This window comes from Hylobates moloch, unplaced genomic scaffold (genome assembly GCF_009828535.3).
Source record: "Hylobates moloch isolate HMO894 unplaced genomic scaffold, HMol_V3 SCAFFOLD_12, whole genome shotgun sequence".
Lineage (NCBI taxonomy): Eukaryota > Metazoa > Chordata > Mammalia > Primates > Hylobatidae > Hylobates > Hylobates moloch.
The window spans coordinates 33,796,040-33,819,750 of record NW_026652287.1 but is presented as its reverse complement, the minus strand read 5'-3'; the positions used below and the strand labels follow the sequence as shown (position 1 = coordinate 33,819,750).

The following is a 23,711-nucleotide window of genomic DNA, read 5'->3' as shown; positions in this document are numbered from 1 at the left end:
TAGCAGGAGCAGGACGATATGTCCTGATTTCCAATTTAAAAGCAACATCCTGTGTGTATGTTTATCAGTAATTAACACTGACCACGTCTTAAATATTACGGCATAAGTATTTCTAGGCTTGCATCCTGTGAATGCGTGTAGATTTGCTACATCATATAGCATTTTTTAGACCATAATTTAGATCTTTCCATCCTCCAACTAAGACTTGCCTTTTTATATGAAGCTTTAATTACCTTCCACAACACTTTTGTCAAAACCTGAAGTCTTTAAGAATCAAAATGTTTCTGATGTTTATTCTAATGTTCAGGGATTTTGGAGGTGAGGGAATGGAAACATTGTCTCCTGCCCCTGACTCCCGCATTTATTTTTATAAATAAAAATAGCAAAATAAATTCATTAAGGGTATTATGTGGAGAACAGAAACAAGAGTAAAGGACTGAGAGTATATTAGATAAAACTATCATAATTTTGGCAAGAGATAATGGACACCGAAGCTTGAGTAAAAATAACTGTTAGAGAAAGGAGTAGAGGACCTCGAGATATAAGGACAAAGTAAAGACTAAACTTGCTGAACGGACTGCATTTGTGGGATGAGTGAAATGGTGAAGCAAAGATGACCTGAAATTTGAGTTAGCTATTAGATCTCCAAGAAATTCCCAGGCAAATGTAGGAGAAAAAGGAAATATCTAGCCTGTAGAGAGAAATCTGTGAGTCATCGGCATATAAATAGTATTGCTAAGTCCATGAAATCAATGAGGTCACACTGGGAACAAAGAAAAGAAATTACCAATGATGAAGCACCCTTATGCTCTCTGACTCTGAAGGCTTTAGGGGAAGATGCCCAGAGAATGGAAAAAGTCCATCCATCAGGCTCAAACAACCGAGTATCAAGAAAAGAGGCCAATTAAGTCTTAGGAACCAACATCTGTGGGAAGCAAGATAGAATAAAGTCTTCTCAGCTCTTCACATAAAGATAAGGGCAGTCAACCTGTTTCACTGATTCATTAATTCTGCATGCAACAGTCAATGAACTTTCCCAAAGATTTCTTTTCTTTTCTTTTCTTTTGAGATGGAGTTTCGCTCGTCACCCAGGCTGGAGTGCAGGGGCGCAATCTCGGCTCACTGCAACCTTCGCCTCCTGGGTTCAAGTGGTTCTCCAGCCTCAGCCTCTGGATGGAGTAGCTGGGATTACAGGGCGCCTGCCACCACGCCCAGCTAATTTTTTATTTTTAGTAGAGAGAGGATTTTGCCATGTTGGCCAGGCTGGTCTCGAACCTCTGACTTCAGGTGATCCACCCATCTCAGCCTCCCAAAGTGCTGGGATTACACGCATGAGCCACCATGCCCAGCCTTCCCAAAGATTTCTAACACCATATTTACAGGAACACACTATGGTGAGCACTCCCACCTTCTAGGTTGCTTTTATACATTCTCATATGATTCACTGAGGTCTGTAGGAAATACAAAAATCAGACCAAATACACTTACCCCAGGGTAAAAGGTAGTGCTGTGATGATGTGTCGATAGTGAGAATCTGAGTCAATATAAAGAGAGAAAAAGGTACATTTTATTTGAAATGCCAACCAAAAGAGAGCCTCATCAATTATTGAGGTATCTGTAGTCACCTTCAAAGTCTTAGCCCTGTTAAACACATTTGGAAGGAGTCCACCCCTCATGCCAGCTACTTGACTTTCCAGGTCTCCCGTCTTGTTGGTTCTCACTCAACCTGAAATGCACTGACCTTTCATTTTATCCTCTATTCTCCATGACTCTTCTCCATGTTTGAAATTAAAGATCACTGGCTGAGCGCGGTGGCTCACGCCTATAATCCCAGCACTTTGAGAGGCTGAGGCAGGCGGATCATGAGGTCAGGAGATCGGGACCATCCTGGCCAACATGGTGAAACGCCAGCTCTACTAAAAATACAATAATTAGCTGGGTGTGGTGGCATACACCTGTAATCCCAGCTACTCAGGAGGCTGAGGCAAGAGAATTGCTTGAACCCGGGAGGCAGAGATTGCAGTGAGCCGAGATGGCGCCACTGCACTCCAGCCTGGTGACAGAGCGAGATTCTATCTCAAAAAAAAAAAAAAAAAAAAATTTAAGCTATCTGGTTTGGTAGCTTGAGAGCCTGTTCACGGGAAATGACAAAGACTTGAACACTTATAATTGGGCTTGATGGGAGGTGTCTATGAACAGCACAGAAATGTTTCTGGACACACTTTCAGCTTGGCAGATTCAACATCTACTATGGCAGAGGTTGCAGTGAGCCGAGACTGCACCACTGCACTCCAACCTCGGTGACAGAGCAAGACCCTGTCTCAAAAAAAATTAAAAATAAAAAAAGTAAAATAAATAAATAAGAGAACCACCCCCAGCTGACAGCCAGCAAAGAAACAAATCTCACAATTAGTCTGCCAACACCCTGATTAAGCTTGGAAATGGATTCTTCCCAGAGTCTTCCAATAAGAGCCCTGTTGGCTTGACTTCAGTCTTTGAAACCCAGATCAAAGAAACCAGTCAAGCCAATCCAGACTTCTGACCTAAACAACTGTGAGATAATAAATTTGTGTTGTTTCAAGCTGCTAAATGTTTGTGAGAATCTGTTTTGGCATCAACAGAAAATTAATACATTACTGACACCAGAAACATCAGAAACAGGCCAGTTGTGGTGGCTCATGCCTATAATTCCAGCACTTTGGGAGGCTGAGGTGGGCAAACCACCTGAGGTCAGGAGTTTGAGACTAACCTGGCCAACATGGTGAAATCCCATCTCTACTAAAAATACAAAAATTAGCCAGGCATGGTGACACACACCTTAATCCCAGCTACTCAGGAGGCTGGGGCAAGAGAATCACTTGAACCCAAGAGGCAGAGGTTGCAGTGAGCCAAGATCATGTCACTGAACCTGGGTGACAGAGTGAGACTCTGAAAAAAAAAAAAAAGAAAGAAAGAAAAAAATAAACAAAGAAGGAAAGAAAGAAAGAAAGAAAGAAAGAAAGAAAGAAAGATCAGAAACAACTTAAGTACATCATACATTCTTACATATTTATTCACCTGTATTCAAACTTAAGGCACTCTGTTTGAAGCTACATTTCCTCATTCTACCTTTGTCTAAACCTTGATTTTAGGTTTCTGTTTAGTTTTCCTTACATTTTTAAATTAGAAATGTATGTATTTCCATTTAATAGTTATTTGTCTTAAGCCTTGCAAAGCCACTGGAAAGAAAGGCAAAAGTAAAAAGCAAAACCTCACCAGGGCTTTTATCGTTTTCTTTGGTTCTTAGGAAAAGGCTATCATTTTTAAGGTATGATCTAGCTGTTGTCTTTTCTGATTCTGAACATCTGACAAAAGATCTCTTATCAAGAGTAAAGAAGATATTTCAGAGAGAGGCCCAGCTTTTAGAATTGTGACAATTACTCAATTTCCCTCCCTTAATGAAGGACAACTTTTTACAAACACAAAGCTGGCAGGGCATGGTAGCTCACATCTGTAATCCCAGCACTTTGGGAGGCTGAGGTGTGCGGATCACAAGGTCAGAAGTTCGAGACCAGACTGGCCAAGATGGTGAAACCCCGTCTCTACTAAAAATACAAAAAAAAAAAAATTAGCCGAGTGTGGTGGCAGGCGCCTGTAATCCCAGCTACTCAGGAGGCTGAGGCAGGAGAATCACTTGAAACTGGAAGGTGGAGGTTGCAGTGAGCCACAATTACGCCACTGCACTCCAGCCTGGGCAAAAGAGCGAAACTCTGTCCCAAAAAAACAAAAAACAGAAACAAACAAACAAACAAACAAAACAAAGCTAGAGTTGGAAAAAGCCCTCAGAGGTCAGACTAATCAGCACCAAGGAGGAATTTCCAGTCCTCTACCCTCACCCCTAAATACAGATACAGAGAAAGGCAATGAGAACCTGGATTGTCTTCTCCCTTGCATGAGATTAGAGCCAGGTAAGTTCTGGTTGGAGAGCTGACACTGGATTTCTACTCTGAGGTCTGGCAGGTTCTAGAATCTACAGACCCAAGTTCTAAATTGGGAATCAAGACAAAGTGGATGGAATCTGTAAATCTGTGCACCTGGAGTTGTAAGTTTTTAAGTGTGTCAAATTTCTTTATACATAAATCATCTTCCCACTTGTAAGAGAAGTTCTATTTAAAAGTTGCTGACTTAGTCCTCAAAGCACTGCATTGTAGACACTGTTCTAGAAGCTTTCTGTTAACAGCGATGCAGTTGTTAATAGGCCAGTTCTGGACACCCCATAGGACACACAGACAGCTACACACCTAAAAAAGTTTCATCTGGGGTGTAAAAGGAGAAAGTCAGCAGAGTAAGGTTAAGTAAGACCCATTCCCTGAGTTCCCTCCCCAGCCTCCAACATGGGATCCATCTGGCCCATGCGAGCAGGAAGAACAAGGGCAAACATGTCCCACCCAACAATGGGATTCTGTAGGGCTGCTTCCCATCTCAGCCAAACAGCAGGGCAGACTCACCAAGAACCAACTGGGTTTGACCCACCAAAGTCTGCCCCGGCCAGAGCAGAACTGCCAGATGAACTTAGAATTACTATGCCCAAGGCCAATTCCCTCATAATGCTGCCTACAGAAGCCCCAGCAAGCACTGGCTAAGGTTCTGACTACTACCCTCCTCAACTGCCTTGAACACCCAGATAGAATTCATGCACGTGTGTGGGGGAAAGAAAGATAGATCAGACTGTTACTGTGTTTACAAAGAAAAAGGAAGACATAAGAAACTCTATTTTGATCTGTACTAAGAAAAATTCTTCTGCCTTGAGATGCTGTTAATCTATAACCCTAGCCCCAACCCTGTGCTCGCAGAAACATGTGCTGTATTGACTCAAGGTTTAATGGATTTAGGGCTGTGCAGGATGTGCTTTGGTAAAAATGTGTTTGCAGGCAGTATGTTTGGAAAAGTCATCACCATTCTCCAGTCTCGAGTACCCAGGGACACAATACACTGCGGAAGGCCGCAGGGACCTCTGCCCAAGAAAGCCTGGGTATCGTCCAAGGTTTCTCCCCACTGAGACAGCCTGAGATATGACCTCGTGGGAAGGGAAAGACCTGACTGTCCCCCAGCCTGACACCCATAAAGGGTCTGTGCTGAGGAGTGAAAGAGGAAGGCCTCTTTGCAGCTAAGAGGAAGGCATCTCTCTCCTGCTCATCCCTGGGAATGAAATGTCTCCGTGTAAAACCCAATCATACATTCTATTTACTGAGATAGGAGAAAACCGCCTTATGGCTGGAGGTGAGACATGCTGGCAGCAATACTGCTCTTTACTGCACTGAGATGTTTGTGTAAAGTCAAACATAAATCTGGCCTATGCGCACATGGAGGCACAGCACCTTTCCTTAAACTTATTTATGACACAAGAGTCCTTTGCTCACGTTTCCTGCTGACCCTCTCCCCATCATTACCCTATAGTCCTGCCACATCCCCCTCTCCGAGATGGTAGAGATAGTGATCAATAAATACTGAGGGAACTCAGAGACCAGTGCCGGTGCGGGTGCTCCGTATCCTAAGCACTGGTCCCCTGGGCCCACTGTTCTTCCTGTATACTTTGTCTCTGTGTCTTATTTATTTTCTCAGTCTCTCGTCCTACCTGATGAGAAGCACCCACAGATGTGGAGGGGCTGGCCCCCTTCAATGTGGAGAAAAATGGCCAAAGGCAGATGTGTGCCAGAAACCCCTACAGGGGCTAAACAGTCAAGACACACCAGCCGCTAACTAGAATAAGTTGTTAGGCCTCCTAACTATACTTCCCATAAATCTCAACTGCCCAGTACAGGTGTCTCAGGCACTGCCCATGGCCAAACTACACTTCCTAGGAAGCTCAGCAGCCTTGCTCAAAAGCCTCAGTCCCAGAAAAGGCAAAGAGGGGCTAAACACCGGGTAGACTACACTCCACAAATTCAGCTGAGCTTGCTTCTCCCTCTCAGGGAACCTGGTGCCGATTGCTGGCAATTGCCTCCTTCTGGTCCCTCCCTGGGAGGATGAACATCCTAGGGGCATTGGGTCCAGTGTGTAGACTGAGCTTCATCTGCCCCTTGTTCAGGTGGGGAGAACCCATCAGTAAATTATAGTTTTTGTAATCCACTTGATTCATATGGGACATTTATAGCAGCTATTTCTAACATCCTTTTCTGCTATCAGTGTACCACTTCTGGGTCTCTACTGAGTTTTCTTCATGTTATGGGGTTATATTTTCCTGCTTCTTTGCACACCTGGGTAAGTTTTGATTGGATGCCAGACATGGTCAATTACTGACTACTGACTGATAGATTGCTTTCTACTTCTTCATTAGTCTCTGTCTGGAAAACTGCTGACTTGGAAAGTATGGCCTTTTCATGGCTTGCATGTATGCTTTGTGAGGAGGGTTCAAGGCAGCCTTTACTATAGAGCAAATCTGAGCCACCCACAGAAGCAATACTCCTTACTTGAGGTCCACTGTGATTCTCCAAATGTTAGGAGGCATTTCCATTCCAGCTGGTGGAAATGCCGATTACTCCCAACCTTGTGTATAATCCAAGGATTTTTCTCAGTGTTCATTTCTTCCTGTTCTTCCTCCAGCCTAGGGGGGGTTTCCTCACATACATAAGCTGATTATGACTCAAAAGGCGTGTGGGGGAAACTCTATAGAACTCTCAATTCTTGAGTGCAGCTCTTCTCCAATAATCCAACTCATGAATTTGGGCCACCTTGAATTCCTCAAACCCTAAACTCTGTCTCAATTCAGAGAGATGGATGGGATCTGCTTGGGTTTCTCCTCTCAATCCTGCAGACTGGAAACTTCCTCCAGGCACTAAGCTGGGGCAATCATAAGGCTCATTTCATTGTTTCCTTTCTCTCATGGAAAGCTGTCCTGAGCCCTTTACTTCTCAATGTCTGATGAAGTTCATTCATATGTTTTGTGCATCTTTTTTAGATATTTAAGGCAGGAGATTATATACATTAGACATTTACTGTAAAAGAAAAAGGGACTGTTTGGGTTGGCTATGAAAAAGTTAGTCAATATCCAGGTGCATTATGTCATATGCATTCCGTACTCATAATAAAGTATGTTAGATTTTTTCCCCCTTTTTTAGAAACAGAGTCTTATTAACTGTCACCCAGGCTGTAGTGCAGTGGCACGATCATAGCTCATTACAGTCACTCAGCCTAGAACTCCTGGACTCAAGCAATCATCTTGCCTCAGCCTTCCAAGTAGCTGGGACTATAGGCACACACCACCAAGTCCAGCTATTATTATTTTTTTTTTTTTGTAGAGATAAGTCTCGCTATGTTGCCCAGGGTGGTCTCAAACTTCTGGGCTCAAGTGATCTTCCTGCCTTGGCCTCCCAAAGTGCTGAGATTACAGGTGTGAGCCACTGTGCCTGGCCAGGTAGGTTAATTTATATAATTTCAGAATAGATACAAATTTATGTTTAGCAACATTTCAAGCATCATAAATCTCATGTTCTTTTTGGACATTTAGGAGTTATTTTCCAGTGCTGATGTGATTTTAACATTTCAAGAGCATCTATAATGCTCACATATAACAATCATAGCATAAGATTCTCTGATTATAGAATAAAATGTTAACATACTTGGATCATAATAAGATAGGGAGATTATCCTGGCTTATCTGGGTTTTCACAGTGTAATCACAAGGGTCCTCAAATATGGAAGAGGGAGACAGAACACTCAAGTGTCTGAGTGATGTAAGACTGACTGGCCATTGCTGGTTTTGAAAGGAGGCCCCAAACCACAGAATTTGGGCAGCTTCTAGAAGCTGGAAGGGCAAGGAAAGATGCTCCCCTAGAGCCTTCAAAAAGAAAAGCAGCCCTGTCAACAGCTTGATGTAGCCCCGTGAGATGCATTTGGACTTCAGACCTCCAGAACTGTAAGATAATGATTTTGTGTTGTTTTAAGCCATTAAATCTGTGTGTGTTTGGTGCAGCACTCACAAGAAACTAACACAATTTTACTTCCATATTTGTTATATTCATAGGTTTTTGTTACATAATACCATTCCTGGGGTTCAAGATTTCATTAAACACGTCCCTCCAAGACTCTCAAGACATAAAAGTATGATACATGAGTTAATTTGGGGAGTTGCCATCATTTCTTACTTTCAAGAGTTTTTCTTTTCTCTAAATTCTCCCATATTTTACTAAAAATGTTTTCCATATCCATTGCCTCTACAGTTGTCTATGTTTCTTTGGCACATGAGGCACAATTTAGCGCTAAATGCACCATCACAATCTTTCATAAATATTCCTGTAAGAATTCTTTTGATACCAATTGAGATATCATCTCCAGGTAAAGACTTCCTCATAACAGCTGCATTTCTACCCAACATGATTTCAATGGCGTTCAACAGGTTTGACTTCTCACTGAAATGTCCTCCACAGCCACTGCCTCCCCAGTGTTTCAGCCCTAAATGAGCTCTCTGGCATATAATGGCTGGAGGATTCCTACTAAAGATTTTCCCACCTTTCTGGTATCAGAAGATTTATTCTTATACAATATCTGTAAGATACAAGATATAATTTATTACTGATGGGGCCACATTCACTTCATTCGTGAGGCTTATTCTCTGTTCAAATTCCTGATTAACTACAAAGGCTTGATTTCTTGGAAAAGGTTGTTCCACAATCACTACATTTCTGCCCACCAGGCACTCACTCCTGTTTAACAATGGCGGGTTTCCTGAGGAAGGCATTTCTATAGGTACTGTGTTCAGTGAATTTATGGCTGTCTCTCTTATGTGAGTTTTCTTATGTTTAATGAGGACTGACATGTGGGCAAAGGCTTTGCCACATTCGCTGCATGAATATGGTCTCTCTCCCGTGTGAGTACGCTGATGCTGAATGAGCTTCGACTTGCTTCTAAAGGCTTTTTCACACTCACTACATTCATAAGGTTTCTCTCCTGTATGAATTCTCTGATGTCTGGTCAGGTCTGACTTAAAATAGAAGGTTCTTCCACAATCACTGCATTTATAAGGCTTATCTCCTGTGTGAAGTCTCTGGTGTGCAATGAGGTATGCCTTCTGAGAAAAGGCTTTCCCACACACACCGCACCCATAGAGTTTCTCTCCAGTATGGGATCGCTGATGTCTATTGAGCCGGCACTTCCAGCTGAAGGCTTTTTCGCATTCGCTGCATCTGTAGGGTTTCTCTCCCGTATGGGTTCTCTGATGGACCATGAGCTGTGACTTTCTGGAGAAGGCTTTTCCACATTCACTACATTCATGGGGCTTCTCTCCTGTGTGAGTTCTCTGATGCTCAGTGAGCTGAATCTTCCTCATGAATGTTTTCCCACATTCACCACATCCATGGGGTTTCTCTCCTCTTTCAGTTTTCTGATGTTGAATAAGCTGTGCTTTCCTGGAGAAGGCTCTCCCGCACACACTGCATTCATGTGGTTTCTCTCCTGCACAAATTTTTTGTAGGTCATTGAGCTGTGATTTAGGGCTGCTGGGTTTAACACATCTATGGTATTTAACTCCAATAAGAGTTTTGTAACACTTGATATGGAGGCATGATTTCCCATATCCACCAAATGCATCAGAATCTTTTCCTGCATATCCTCTATTCTGGATAACAAAACCTAAATGAGATTTCAAACTTTTACAATGCGAGCCAAACTTACCGTGTCTTTATATTAAAGGAACAATGCTCTTACATAAACCAAACTTATTTCCAAGGGCATAACTTTGTTGACATCTTTCAAAATGTTTAAGCTCATTTTGGTTTTCTGGGTACCACTGCATATGGTCAACCCCCCAAATTTCTTCTAGGAAAAAGAACAATACGAACATCCATGATAATTTTTTGTGAAGGTGGCAGAAGGTGCAAAAATGCCATGGTTTTGGCTGGCTTTTATAAGATCTCAGTCTCAGAGTAATGTACCTCACACTCTGTGAAAAAGGATGATACTATAAAACAGCAAAAGGAAAATACAGCAACTTTAGCAACAACAATGGATACTCTATAATGAATCAATACAACTTGGGATGCCTCCCAAATCAGACATTGCAAATGGAGACAGAATAGAAACAAATATTTGGAATAAATCAAAAATAGATGGAGGGAATGGATGTATTCACCCAACAAACACTGAATAGACTGGTATTTGGGATACTACAGTGACTAATAATTATTCTCTCTCTCCATGAACCTGTCATTCAGGTAAAGACAGAGAATCAACAGGTATGCAAAGAAGTAAGAAAATTACAGAATGTGAAGAACAGTACAAAGGAAGTGGCTCACATCATAGGGTAAGAAAGAGCAATGTTATGCAAAGAACAAAATAAAGAACATTCCAAGAAAAGGGAACAGCCAGTGTGAAAACCCAGAGGCAGAAAAAACTTAAGTATGATAAAAAAAAAAAAAATGCAAGAGAAGCTGGTTTACCTGGAATATCCTGAGCTTGAGTGAAGTAGAAATACAAAAGTTTGGCAAGGCTGGCAGAATTAAAAACATAAAGATTTTGGAGGAAGACTTTGTTAGAAACTGGAATTTATGCTAAGAACAACGGCAGTAAGCCACCAAACATTTTTTGCCAAGAAAACATGTTCTGAATTGACAGTTCCAAAACATGACTGTTCCATGGAGAATGAATTGAAAAGATGAAATTATAGAAGGGAATATGCTGGAGGTTATGGCAGAATTCAGATGGCTTGATCAGGAATAATTACAATGGAGATGGAGAAATGTGAAAAAAACAAGAACATAAGTATGGAGAAAGAAAAGATAGGATTCACTCTTAGAACAAATGTTGCCAGTAGAAAAGTGAAGAATTGAGGATAACTGCTCAATATGTGGCTTAAACACCTATGTAGGTGCTGGTGCCATTTAATAAAATGAGGGTAAAAGCAGCCTCATACCAACCAGTGAAATACATACACAAAACAATGTATGACCATTACTAAGTTAGTGTAGCATGGACACAAAGGAGACAAAAAGTCAGAAAAGCAGGTGGCCAGGCGCAGTGGCTCACGTCTGTAGTCCCAGCACTTTGGGAGGTTGAGGTAGGTGAGAGGAGTTCGAGACCAGCCTGGTCAACATGGTGAAACCCTGTCTCTACTAAAAATACAAAAAAAAAAGATTAGCCAGGCGTGGTGGCAGGTGCCTGTAATCTCAGCTACTTGGGAGGCTGAGGCAGGAGAATCCCTTGAACCCAGGAGATGGAGGTTGCAGTGAGCTGAGATCGGGCCACTGCACTCCAACCTGGGCAACAAAAGCAAAACTCTGTCTCAAAAAAAAAAAAAAAAAAAAAGAGGGAGCTCCAAATGTGCCCTGGAATAGTCAAAAACTAGTTCTTCGAAGTAAAACAAGAGCCGACAGTGAAAGAGGGCAGTATCTGGATGTAAAAATGCAACATGATCAAATGCACAGACGTCATTCCTCATGTTATTTGACATTATCTGTAGCATTCAATAAAATATATGCCTTCCTCCTCCTTGGAATAATTTTGTTACTTATTTCATGGACATCTTCTGACTCTCCTACCACAACCCTGATACTTTTTCTACGTGGCAGAGTTCTCCTCTTTTGAATCTCTGAATATATGTGGACCTCTTCTTTCTTCAAGCAACACTCACTCCTCGTGTCTTCTCATCAAGTTCCAGTGCCTTGATGGCCCCTGCCCAGAGGGGATTGAAGCCATCACATCAAATGGAACTCACAGAACAATGGAAGTCAGTCAAACGTGCAGCAATGGAGGTGATGAGAACCTCTATTACCATGGCCTACTGTGAGGTGGGACTTGAGAGTGGAGTGTTCAAAACAATAAAAATTAACAGGAGCAGCTAAGATTTTCAGACATAGAACAGAGTAAACCGAGAAGACTCAAGGCAACTCCAAGGTGACCGGGCACCGGAGTGGTGAGCAATACGGCAGAGCCTAAATATAATGCACAGGGAGGGAAAGGATTTTCCAGGAGGAAAGAGAATCCCAGTTTCTAACCCTGAAGCCGAGGGAAGAAGAATTTCACAGAATACTCATCCTGGGTGCTGGCAAAATAGAGAATAAGAAGGCAGGTGAGATTACAGAAAAGGAATATCTGCATGAAGCTATTTGTCAGAAGACAGAGCTGAAATCTTTAGTATATATGAGTATACTACATGATGGTAGAAACATCTGGGAGAAAGGAGGATTCTGGTTTCACATACTGGAAGAAGGAAATATTCGGAGAGCTGTCCTGGCGGCTGGCGACACACAGCAGGTTAGAGTGCAGATGAGACATTAGTAGCAGACATGTTAATTTGCGAGTCTCCAGCAGGGGCCAGAGAGCTCAGGCCCTGAGAGTGAATTAAACTTCTACCAGGAGAATCAGCAGAAGATAAAAAAAAAAAAAAACAAAACAGAAGCTGGAAGGGTGGGGAGCAGTGGGTGAGTAAGTTGACAGAGATGCCCTGAGAGACAAGGTGTGGGGGCTCTGACGTGAGCTAAGGTGAGGTGATTTTCAGTAAAGGAAATCAGGCCTTTCCAGAGAGGCCAGGATATGCTTTTAAGCGACAGAAGTGGTAAAAGTAACACAATCCAGCCAAGCGTAGTGGCTCACGCCTGAAATCCCAGCACTTTGGGAGGCCAAGGTGGGCGGATCATGAGGTCAGGAGTTCGAGACCAGCCTGGCCAATGTAGTGAAACCCCATCTCTCCTAAAAATACAAAAAAATAGCCAGGCCTGGTGGCCGGTGCCTGTAATCCCAGCTACTCGAGAGGCTGAGGCAGGAGAATCACTTAAACCTGGGAGGTGGAGGTTGCAGTGAGCCAAGATTGTGTCATTGCACTCCAGCCCCGCCAACGGTGCGAGACTCCGTCTCAAAAAAAAAAAAAAAAAAAAAAAGGCAATGCAATCCAGCTGGGTTACGAGGGGAATTTCAAAGCAAGTAAGGAAGGAGCAAAAGTCAGGAGCAGGCTGGGAAGAATGGAACCAGGGAAGAATTCAAGGTCTTCGATGACATGGACTGAAATCAGATCCAGAAAACAGAAGAAAGGAAGACATTATCCTTGAGAGCCGGCTCTATTAGGGATGGACACAGATGCAGAAAGGCTGATTAGGTTTCTGGGCCACCAACTACCGTAAAGTCCTCTAAAGAACACTCTAAAAGCATCAACCCTTCTCCGACCAGCTGGGATTTTCATGCCATTTCTCCCCATTTTCTTAGTTTTCACTCACTTACCTGGACAGGTTTGACTGTGGGCTGCTCCTTCTACTATCCATGGGGGTTCTCCTTGCTCCAACTTGAAGAGCGAATCTGGCTTGGTGACTTGATACCCTATAAATGGGAGATCACTGAACACTTGGCACGTGTGCTTGGGGAATGGATGAAGATGGAGAGGGTTATGTCTCAGGAACCATGGCATTTGCACTTTGATAAAGTAAAAATCTTTCACTCAGTAAAGGAGCACAACCACTTGGTGCCAGGGAGGAAAATACAAGTCTACAACACACTCATACCCATTGGGATGGCTACTATCAAAAACAAAACAAAAAACAAAGTAACAATTGTTGGCAAACGTGGAGAAACTGGGACCCTGTGTACTCTTGATGGGAATGTAAAATAGTACTGACATTGTGGAAGACTATTCCTCAAAAAATTAACAATGGAATGACCATATCACCCAGCAATTCCACTTCCGGGTATATACCCCAAAGAATGGAAAGCAGGGTCTCAAAGAGATATTTGTACACCCATATTCATAGCAACATGAGTCACAAGCGCTAAAACGTGGAAGCAACCTAGTGTTCCTTAACAGATAAGTGCATAAGCAAAAGGCGGTATATACATACAAAAGAATATTATTCAACCTTAAAAAGGAAATTCTGGCACATGCTACAACATGGATAAACCTTGAGAACATCATACTAAGTGAAATAAGCCAGACACAAAAAGACAGACACTATATAATTCCACTTATATGAGGTACTTAGAGAAGTCAAAATCCTAAAGATGGAAAGTGAATGGTGGTCACCAGGGGCTGGGGAGAAGTTGGGGAATGGGTAGTTGTTGTTTTATGGGTACAGAGTTTCAGTTTTAGAAGACAGAAGGTAGTGTTGGTGGGTGCATAACACTATGAGCACTATGAGTGCATTTAACCCACTGAACTGCACGCTTATGGTTAAGACAATGAATTTTATGTTATATATTTTACCACAACAACAAAAAATCTGTAACATACAATGCTTTAGTCTAAACCATTAAATATTTACGGGACCGTACAGTGGTCACCAAATAAGAAAGAAAAGGTAAGTGACTGCAATGCTGTCCTTACCTACTGATACTAGGTTGCTGTAGTTCTCCAACATTACTTCCTTGTACAAGACCTTCTGAGACTGGTCCAAAAACTGCCACTCCTCCCTGGTGAAGCCCACAGCCACATCTTCGAATGACAATGACCCCTATAATAACAATTCTAATGCAATCTGAGGTGGATAACAATAGATGATGCGGAAAAGAGGGATGGGGACATGTCTTGATCCTTTTCTCCATGACAACTTATGCACACCATGACTATTTCACATACCAAAGGACCATGGAATTCCACCAATTCTTCCTACCCTAAAAAAGCACTAAGGCAGTACTTGCATAGATATGAAACAACGTGTAATAAGAATATTCATTATTCCTTTGTTTCTCATAATGAAAAACTTACCAATAATCTAAATGTCTATCAAAAGCAGACAGGGTTAAATTACAGCACCTCCATGCTATAATATAATACAAAAATGTTAAAATCAATGAGGCAGATGTATACATGCCCACATGACTATCAATGATCTCCAAGGCAGTCTCTTAAATGCAAAAAATTAAGCTCCCAAATAGTATATGATCTAAGACATATTTTAAAAATGTAATAATATGGCTGGGCGTGGTGGCTCACACCTGTAATCCCAGCACTTTGGGAGGCCGAGCAGATCACAAAGTCAGGAGATTCAGACTATCCTGGCTAACACAGTGAAACCCCGTCTCCACTAAAAATACAAAAAATTAGCTGGGCATGGTGGTGGGCACCTGTAGTCCCAGCTACTCGGGAGGCTAAGGCAGGAGAATGGCATGAACCCGGGAGGCGGAGCTTGCAGTGAGCCAAGATTGCGCCACTGCACTGCAGCCTGGGCGACAGAGCGAGACTCCGTCTCAAAAGGAAAAAAAAAAAAGTAATAATATGGCTGGGTGTGGTGGCTCACGCCTGTAATCCCAGCACTTTGGGAGGCTGAGGCAGGGGGCTCATGAGGTCAGGAGTTCGAGACCAGCCTGGCCAACATGGTGAAACCCCCATCTCTACTAAAAATACAAAAATTAGCGGGGTGTGGTGGCACGCACCTGTAATCCCAGTTACTCAGGAGGCTGAGGCAGGAGAATTGCTTGAGCCCAGGAGGCGGAGGTTGCAGTGAGCCAAGATTGCACCATTGCACTCCAGCTCTGGGCGACACAGCAAGACTCCATCTTGGGGGAAAAAAAAAGTAATAATATTTACAATTACATATGTATAAGTATACACATGTATGTATACAGAAATGTACATAAATATAAATATATCCTACCAGATGTCAATCACAGGGAGGAACTAGATAGAGACCCAAACTATGAACACTTATTTATTATCCTTTGGGTTGAAGTTTGGGCAGAAAAAGGGTGAAAGGAGATACTGTCTTTTGATACAAATGCTTCTGTTTGCTTGAATCTCTTGCGTGCAAATGTAGCCATGTATCATTTCAGTAACTAAACATAGAAAAAGCAGAACAAGCAGAACTGGCGCTTTGTTTTTTGAACCTGGAGTTAAGAAGGTAAGAAAGAAGCACTGTCAGTATCTGCATTCCAAGTTGTTACCAAAGAATGGAGCTGTTAGTTGTCTCCTGCTATATCAATAACAAAAATCTGGATGAGAGAATTCTTCTTCATGGAGGATCATTCAAAGGTCAAGCAGCCCATTCATTCTATTGGATACTCCAGGCTTTATTACTGGGCAAAGTCAGATGACCAGAAGCCTCTATTTTCAAGGCACACTATTTTCGACGAATTTTGTCCAATCCAGTTTTCCTTTGGCATTACTCCTTAGCTTACCCCACTAAACAGTAGGAAAAAGCCAAAGAAAACATCCCATGCCTTTATTACAAGGCTAACTTTGAGGATACTGTCAACCACAAAAGCTCTCTGAAGGAAAGAAATTTCTCAAGATCTAACAGCAATGACACATTTACCTCCCCTGAAGAACTGCCTTGCTCTCTCCTCACAGACATTACAATCGTGGCATTTTTCAAGTGTTTCCTGTTATTTCAGCTGCCAAAAAAAAGGAGACAGTTTAAAGCAGAGAAAACCCACAGGGTCTTAACAGTCACTTAGCTATGCTCCGACATTAAGAACTTGGCACAAACCCCCTGATCCATATATCTCGTTTCTTAATTTGCCAGGATTTTAAGATTCCAACTTAAACTTATTTTCCCACAGATCCTGATTTTTATCAGCATACACTATCTCATTCAACCAGACTGTCTTTTACAAGCTTCCACAGACCCATTGGGAAACAAAGGACAAAATAGGTAAAACAAACCTCACCTGGGCCTTGGCCATTTCCTTCAACTCTTAGGGGCTAGCAACTCTAGGATGTTCTCTCTCTTCTGTCTATTCTGGGCCTTCCCAGAAGTTGTGGTCAGGTATCATCTCAGGTCAAGCTACCACTGGAAACAATGATCTTCCCCAGCCTGGAAGCTCTTTCTTCCATTACTGAAAACATCTTGTTCCTATAGGCTAGAACCTGTGGATTCAAGACCAAATTCAATGATAAGAAGACATGTTCCCAGGATCACAAGTCTCCAGTTGCCATCTGGACTCACATTAACATCAGGTTCCAATATTTCATCTGTCTCCTTAACACCCTGGAAGCCATTACATCATGGGGCAGTGATCCAGAGGAAGATATGGAATGGGCAAGAGGAATGCCTTTTTTTTGGTTATGTCAGAAATAGAGTGGATGTGAAACAGGAGAAAGTAAACAAAAACCACCTTATGGTCTTGTCCACTGCCAAGTTCTCACATATATCAGTTTTAGGTAAGACAATGAAGGAAGTGGTAAAGCCAGGCATGGTGGCATGTGCCCTAGAGTTCCAGCTATTGTAGAGGCTGAGACGGGTGGATCTCACCTGAGCTCCAGAGTTCAAGACCAGCCTGGACACATGCCAAGACTGTCTCTAAAAATAAAAACATAAAAGAAGTGGTGGCTCAGGAAACTGACTTAAAATCACCACCGGCAGCCACATGCTCCTAAATTTTTTGTTTATTGCACTGTCTTACTAACCATACAAACCATGAGCACTGTCTTACTAAACCCTCAATACTACTTTATAGGGTACTCATTACTATTTCCATTTTAAACATGAGTAAGCTGAGGCTTGCTGAGACAAAGTGTGTTGTGCAGGTTAACATTCTTCCTAATTAGTAGCATGGGAACTTGAATCTACATCTGGCTCTCTCCCTTGTAACACTTCCCTCCTACAACAGCCTCACAGTGCAGATTTGTTCTCTTTCCTACCCACTTTTAGAACTTTACTTCCCAGCGCTTTACACTGCGGGGTGGCCACATAGTCACAGCTACACAAACAAGAGCCTGTGATCTCCTAATGCAATATTCAGTGTGCATGCTCAGCCTGCTCCTTCCACACAGGCAGGAAAACAAAGGCGGTCCCATCTTTGCCCCAGAAGCAGCAGTTCAGAGATCAGTCTCCCCAAGAGCCGCTCAAGAAACTCACACTCTGAGAACACCCACACTGTGAGACCAACTTGAATTTTGCTGTCACCCCAGCAAGTCATTCTCAAGACTCTCTAGCAAGCCTGTATCCTTTACACCCAGAGAGCTCATCTCCCAGCCATTTTCTGACCCACTGGTAAACACAGTTGTCAAGATGCAAACCTCCTCTACCTTCAATCCTGAGACCATTTCATCCCAGCCCCAGCCCTTCAGTCTAGCCTCCCTACAGGGCCAGTCCAAAAACAGCGGTACCCAACCCAAATGCAGAAATCCATATGGATAGCTAAGAGGTAGAAAAGGCAGTTATGCACGAATGGGTTGGAGCAGAGATCTCCAGGGTTGAAAAATCCAGGATCCAACCATTCTCAGAAGCTCATGGCAGACTTTCCCTCATACGTAATACATCAGAATTGCACCAAATACTCATGCGGAGAACACAGCAATATAACTGAGAATGGCAATGATACCACCCTGATTGGTAAGAATAATCTGGATTTCCTACTGAACTGAGGTTCAGGTCAAATGTCCAGAGGACAGTTACCTAAATTAAAGAGGAATTTTCTTAACAAAGGGGGCTTGGATGTCAGATTAGCAGCCAACAGTATCCAATAAAAAAAAAACTGGGGTCTGCTGTGTTGGCTCAGGCCTGTAATTGCAGCAATTCTGGAGGTGAAGGCAGGAGAATTCCTTGACGCCAGGAGTTCGAGACCAGCCTGGGCAACATACCAAGACCTTGCCTCTACAAAAAAATTTAAAAATTAGCCAGGCATGGTGGTGCATACATGTAGTCCCAGGTACTTAGGATGGTGAGGCAGGAGGATCGCTCGAGCCCAGGAGTTCCAGGCTGAATTGAGTTTATGATCGCATCACTGCACTCCAACCTGGGCAACATAGCAAGATCCTGTCTCAAAAAAAAAAAAAAGGCAAAAAAAAGCCTTCCACTTCAAATAAAAGTTAGGATGCTTCTAAATCATTACAAGCCCTCAGCCTTATCTGCTTTTGGGAGGAATGAAGCAGGGAGGAAGGAAACAGGTAATTTCTCCCATATGATGGCCTATCTTTGGATTTGGCTGACTGCTGTATCGGGTATCATTTTGTGGGGGTTTTAAAAAAAATTTTTTTTTTTTTTTTGAGAAGGAGTCTCAATCTGTCACCAGGCTGGAGTGCAGTAGCGTGATCTCAGCTCGTGCAACCTCTGCCTCTTGGGTTCAAGCAACTCTCTGCCTCAGCCTCCTGAGTACCTGGGATTACAGGTGCCCACCACCACGCCTGGCTAATTTTTGTATTTTTAGTAAAGACGAGGTTTCACCATCTTGGCCAGGCTGGTCTTGAACTCCTGACCTCATGATCCACCTGCCTCAGCCTCCCAAAGTGCTGGGATTACAGGTGTGAGCTACTGCGCCTGGCCAAATTTTTTTTTTTTTTAGAGACAGGGTCTCGCTATGTTGGCCAGGTTGGTCTTGAACTCTTGGCCTCAAGCAATCCTCCCACCTCAGCCTCCCAAAGTGCTAGGATTACAAGCATGAGCGACTGCTTCCAGCCTCATGGTATAGTTTAACTTGTCGTTCTCTACCTACCCAACTCCCAATTTTTCCTTTTAATTGAGTGAGTAGTTCAACTTAGAGGTTTGATTAGTCCCATGTTCAATTTTTTTAGGTAAGAATCCTTCATGGATGGTGCTGTGTACTTCCTGCTGCAACATATGAAGAGGCATGAGGGCAAAAAAACAAAGAAAAAAAAAAGAAAGGGGAGCTATTACAGAATAAAAGAGATCTAAGAGATACAACAAGCAAATCGAATGCACCCACATCATTTGGATCATGATTCAAACAATCCAATGTTAAAAGACAATGATGAGATGATCAGAAAAAAACTGAATGTGGACTAGCTATTCAATGAACTAAAGAAATAGGCTGGGCACAGTGGCTCACGCCTGTAACCCCAGCACTTTGGGAGGCCAACATGGGCAGATCACTTGAGGTCAAGACTTCAAGACCAGCCTGGCCAACAGAAGAAACCCCACCTCTACAAAAAAATACAAAAATTAGCCTGGTGTGGTGGCGGATGCCTGTAAGCCCAGCTACTCGGGAGGCTGAGGCAGGAGAACTACTTCAACCTGGGAAGCGGGAATTGCAGTGAGCCAAGATCATGCCACTGCAGTTCAGCCTCAGTGACAGAGCGAGAGTCCGCCCGCCCAAAAAGATAAGGAAAGAAATTATTATTAACTTGGATACACTGAAAATGGTCTAGGATGGGTGAAGTGGCTCACACCTGTAATCCTAGCACTTTGGGAAGCCGAGGCAGAAGGACTGCTTGAGCCCAGGAGTTCAAGACCGGCCTGGGCAACATAGCAAGATCCTGTCTGTAAAAGAAAAAACAAAAAGGAAATGGTCTAGTGGTTAGAAATTTTTTTAATGACCTTACCGGTTAGAGATTCATACTGGGATACTTACAAGTTTCAAGGCACGAAGCCTTGGATTTTCTATGAAAGTCTCCAGACTAAAACAAAAGTGGAGGCACAGATAAATATGGCTGATGTGACAGATGAATATGAGTTGATAACTGTTGAAGCTAAGTTATGGGCAAATATTATACTCTCAATTTCCATGAAAAAAAGTTAAAAAGATTCATCAGAGCCTGATGAGTTCTATCTAATCTTTACAGTACAGAGATGACTCCAATATTATGTAACATTCACAAATCATAGAAAAAGTGAAGCCTCTCTAACAATTATATAAAACCAACACGAATCAATGGAATAGGAAAAAAAAAGAATTACAGAGATAGGTGCTTTTTCATTGATTCTCATCCTTCCTTCTTTTCTAATACTTGCATTCAAGGTTATAAATTTCCTCCACTGACTGCTTAGGTTAAATTCAACAAGGGTTTACATGTAGAATTCTTATTAAAATGCAATTGAAAATATTTCCACTGTGATTTTTTTTTGAACTCAGATTATTTAGAAGTGTACGGCATAACTGCCAATCATTCTGACAAGAAAACAGCATGTTCTGAATTGATAGTTCCAAAAAGTCACATGACTATTCTATAGCAAATAAATCATTTTGATATAGATTTATAGCTTAATTCCACTGTAGTTAAAGAAAATATCCTGTATGGTTTTAATCCTTTGAAATTTATTTAGACTTGCCTGATGGCCAACTGTATGGTGACTTTTTATAAATGTCCTATGTGCATCTGAGGAAAATTATTGAGTGCAGTGTTTTAGATTGGTCAAGTTTGTTAATCATGTATGTCATTCTAACCTTTCAGGAGTTGGGACTATTGTGGGTTAGCTGCCTGTTTTTGTAAATAATGTTTTATCAGAACACAGCCACACCCATTTGTTTATACATTCTGTATAGCCACTTTCATTCTATAATTGCAGAACCTAGTAGATGCAGACAAGACCATTTAGCCAGCAGAGACTAAACTATTTGTCATCTGTCTGCACCTTTACAGAAAGTTTGCCAGCAACGGTTAATCTATACCCTTTTAGCTTTTTGTCTGCCTGTTCTCTCAGTTACTGAGAGGTATGTTAAGAATTTCCCATTATGATTGGGCATTTGTGGTTTCTCCTTGTGTCTAGCATACTCCATTCCTCCATACTTAACACACTTAAGTATATGCTCAATTGACTTTTTTTTAATTTTTTTTTTTTTATTTTTTGAGACAGAGTTTCACTCTTGTTGCCTAGGCTGGAGTGCAATGGCATGATCCCAGCTCACTGCAACTTCTGTCTCCTGGGTTCAAGTGATTCTCCTGCTTCATCCTCCTGAGTAGCTGGGATTACAGACACCCGCTACCACGCCCTGCTAATTTTTGTATTTAGTAGAGATGGGGTTTCATCGTGTTGGCCAGACTGGTCTCGAACTCCTGATCTCAGGTGATCTACCCGCCTCAGCCTCCCAAAGTGCTGGGATTACAGGCATGAGCTCTCACGCCCAGCCCTCAATAGAACTTTTATGCACCAAAAGACATGTAGAAAAATGTTCATATCAACAATTCTCATAACTCCCATAAGCCATAACAATGTCTCTTGATAGTGGAATGGATAATACGGGGTATAATCATCAATGGATACTACACAGCAATGAAAAGGAAATGAGCTACTGCTATATGCAGCAACTTAGATGAATTTCACAACAAAAATATTAAGCAAAAGAAGCCAGCCACAAAAGAATGTGTACCTTAGGATTTCATTTATACAAAGGTGACAACCATGCACATCTATGATGTTTTTAGGATAATAATTACCTTTGCAGAGGAGAGAGAAGATGAGGGCTTCTGGGATGCTACATTATTCTATTTTTTTAACCTGGTGATTTTCAAGTACAATCACTTAAAAAAAAAACTTAAGAGACCAATTTCTCTTATAAATGTATAGGCAAAAAATTTTTTTAATTTTCTACTATGAAAAATTTCAAGCAAAAGAACAGTATCCTCAAATTCCATATATTCATCATGTGACTTCAAGAATGATGAACTCACACCCAATTTTGTTTTACCTATACCACCATTCAGTCCCTCTCCAGCAATGGATTATGGATTATTCTGAAGCTAATCCAAGATATCTTTTCATTTCTTGATGCAAAAATATTAAATAAAATTTTAGCAAATAAAATCCAGTCTCATATTAAAAGAACAAACCATTATTGACAAGTATGGTTTTTCCCCTCAGGAATACATGAAATTGGGAAATAGAGCAACATAAATCAAAGAAAATTTTAAAGAGCAAAAATATAAATGAAAATAATTGTAAAGGTCAAAAGCCCTTAGGAAAGAGAAATATGAACTTGATAAATCACAGTAATTATTTATTCAGACCATACTACGTACCTAGTACTACACTTTGAATATACTTAAAGAACATTTGCTCACTTAATCTTCATAATGATTCCATGAAAAAGAAACTATGACAGCTTTTTTTCCACAAATAAGGAAAATGACTCAGAGATTAACGTACCCAAGTCATAGGCAGAGGCAGGTACTTCTTACTCCACAGTCCATACACTTGCCACCTGGCTAAAACTATTTGCAGATGACAAAAATGCTCAACTACAAAAAAGAAAGACATCAATTTATAAGTTATGTGTAATGACATGAGTAGAATGAAGTGACAGAATAAATGCATATATTTTTAACTTCTGTTCTTGTCCACTAAGTAAAATTAGAAACAAAAAATGGAAAGGGGGAGGGGTCTTATGCGAAAAAAAAGTCATGATTTACAACAAAAAGTATTAACTATGTAGAAATAAGCATAACTAGAAATGTCCAAGATAGGTATGGAAAAAATACTACAGCTAGTCAAAGAAATAAAAATATTGGGTTAACGGAAATCCATCATATGTTCCTGAAAGTGTTGTATCCAGATCTACATCAATTCTACCCAAATTAAAGCAACCACTTGATGAAACTGCAGCAATTTAAAAACGAAAACTCTCAAAGAGCATGTAATACGGGAATATGTAGTTGACAAGATGTTATTAAATACGAATAAAATTATACCAATACCTAGACACTTGATCCCAACATTAAACATGAAATACACTAAACCAGAGTTATTTTCTGGAGGAGTATTTAAAATGATGGGGATGTTATTACTTGGGTCGCAATGAACCTGAAAGCAAATTTTCTACAGAATATACAGTAGCAGGGAAGCAAGGGGACCAGCAGACCCCTTTTTAAGTACGCATGTGATAAGCAATGAACACGAACTGCCCAGAGCTGTCTCCAACACCGACACGATTCGCTTCCCCACCACGACGCCCTAGCGCTACTGTGCAACGAAGACCTCCCAAGCGCTGGTTCCAATGCGGAGACCATGAGCTCCTAGATTCTGGGAACTCCAACACGACTGCGAAACGAACCCCGAGCGAGGACTCCCCCAGAGCTCCCCGCAACACGGACCCCACGCGCTAGCGAACAACAGAAAAAAAACTCAACGCGCTCTCCCTGCCCC

The 23,711-nt window shown here is 41.8% G+C and overlaps 1 protein-coding gene across 3 annotated transcripts; it reads right to left on the bottom strand.

Annotated features, from left to right (window-relative positions):
- Positions 1 to 7,984: 7,984 nt before the first annotated feature.
- ZNF577 (zinc finger protein 577) lies at positions 7,985 to 23,498 on the bottom strand. 3 transcript variants are annotated; one of them, XM_058425388.1, is made up of 7 exons: positions 22,716 to 23,497; positions 22,007 to 22,067; positions 16,561 to 16,759; positions 16,206 to 16,284; positions 14,279 to 14,405; positions 13,186 to 13,281; positions 7,985 to 9,606 (listed from the first exon to the last, which is right to left on the bottom strand). In XM_058425388.1, exons 4-7 carry the CDS (start codon positions 16,242 to 16,244, stop codon positions 8,513 to 8,515), a joined length of 1,356 nt encoding a protein of 451 aa, XP_058281371.1. In that variant the 5' UTR covers positions 16,245 to 16,284; positions 16,561 to 16,759; positions 22,007 to 22,067; positions 22,716 to 23,497; the 3' UTR covers positions 7,985 to 8,512. The 3 variants fall into 3 exon arrangements, 2 of the variants coding, with proteins under 2 accessions (XP_058281371.1, XP_032024874.1); XM_032168983.2 differs by lacking the exon at positions 22,007 to 22,067 and having other exon boundaries at positions 7,985 to 9,429; XR_009208994.1 differs by lacking the exons at positions 7,985 to 9,606; positions 14,279 to 14,405; positions 22,007 to 22,067 and having other exon boundaries at positions 12,876 to 13,281; positions 22,716 to 23,498.
- Between the last annotated feature and the right edge of the window lie 213 nt (positions 23,499 to 23,711).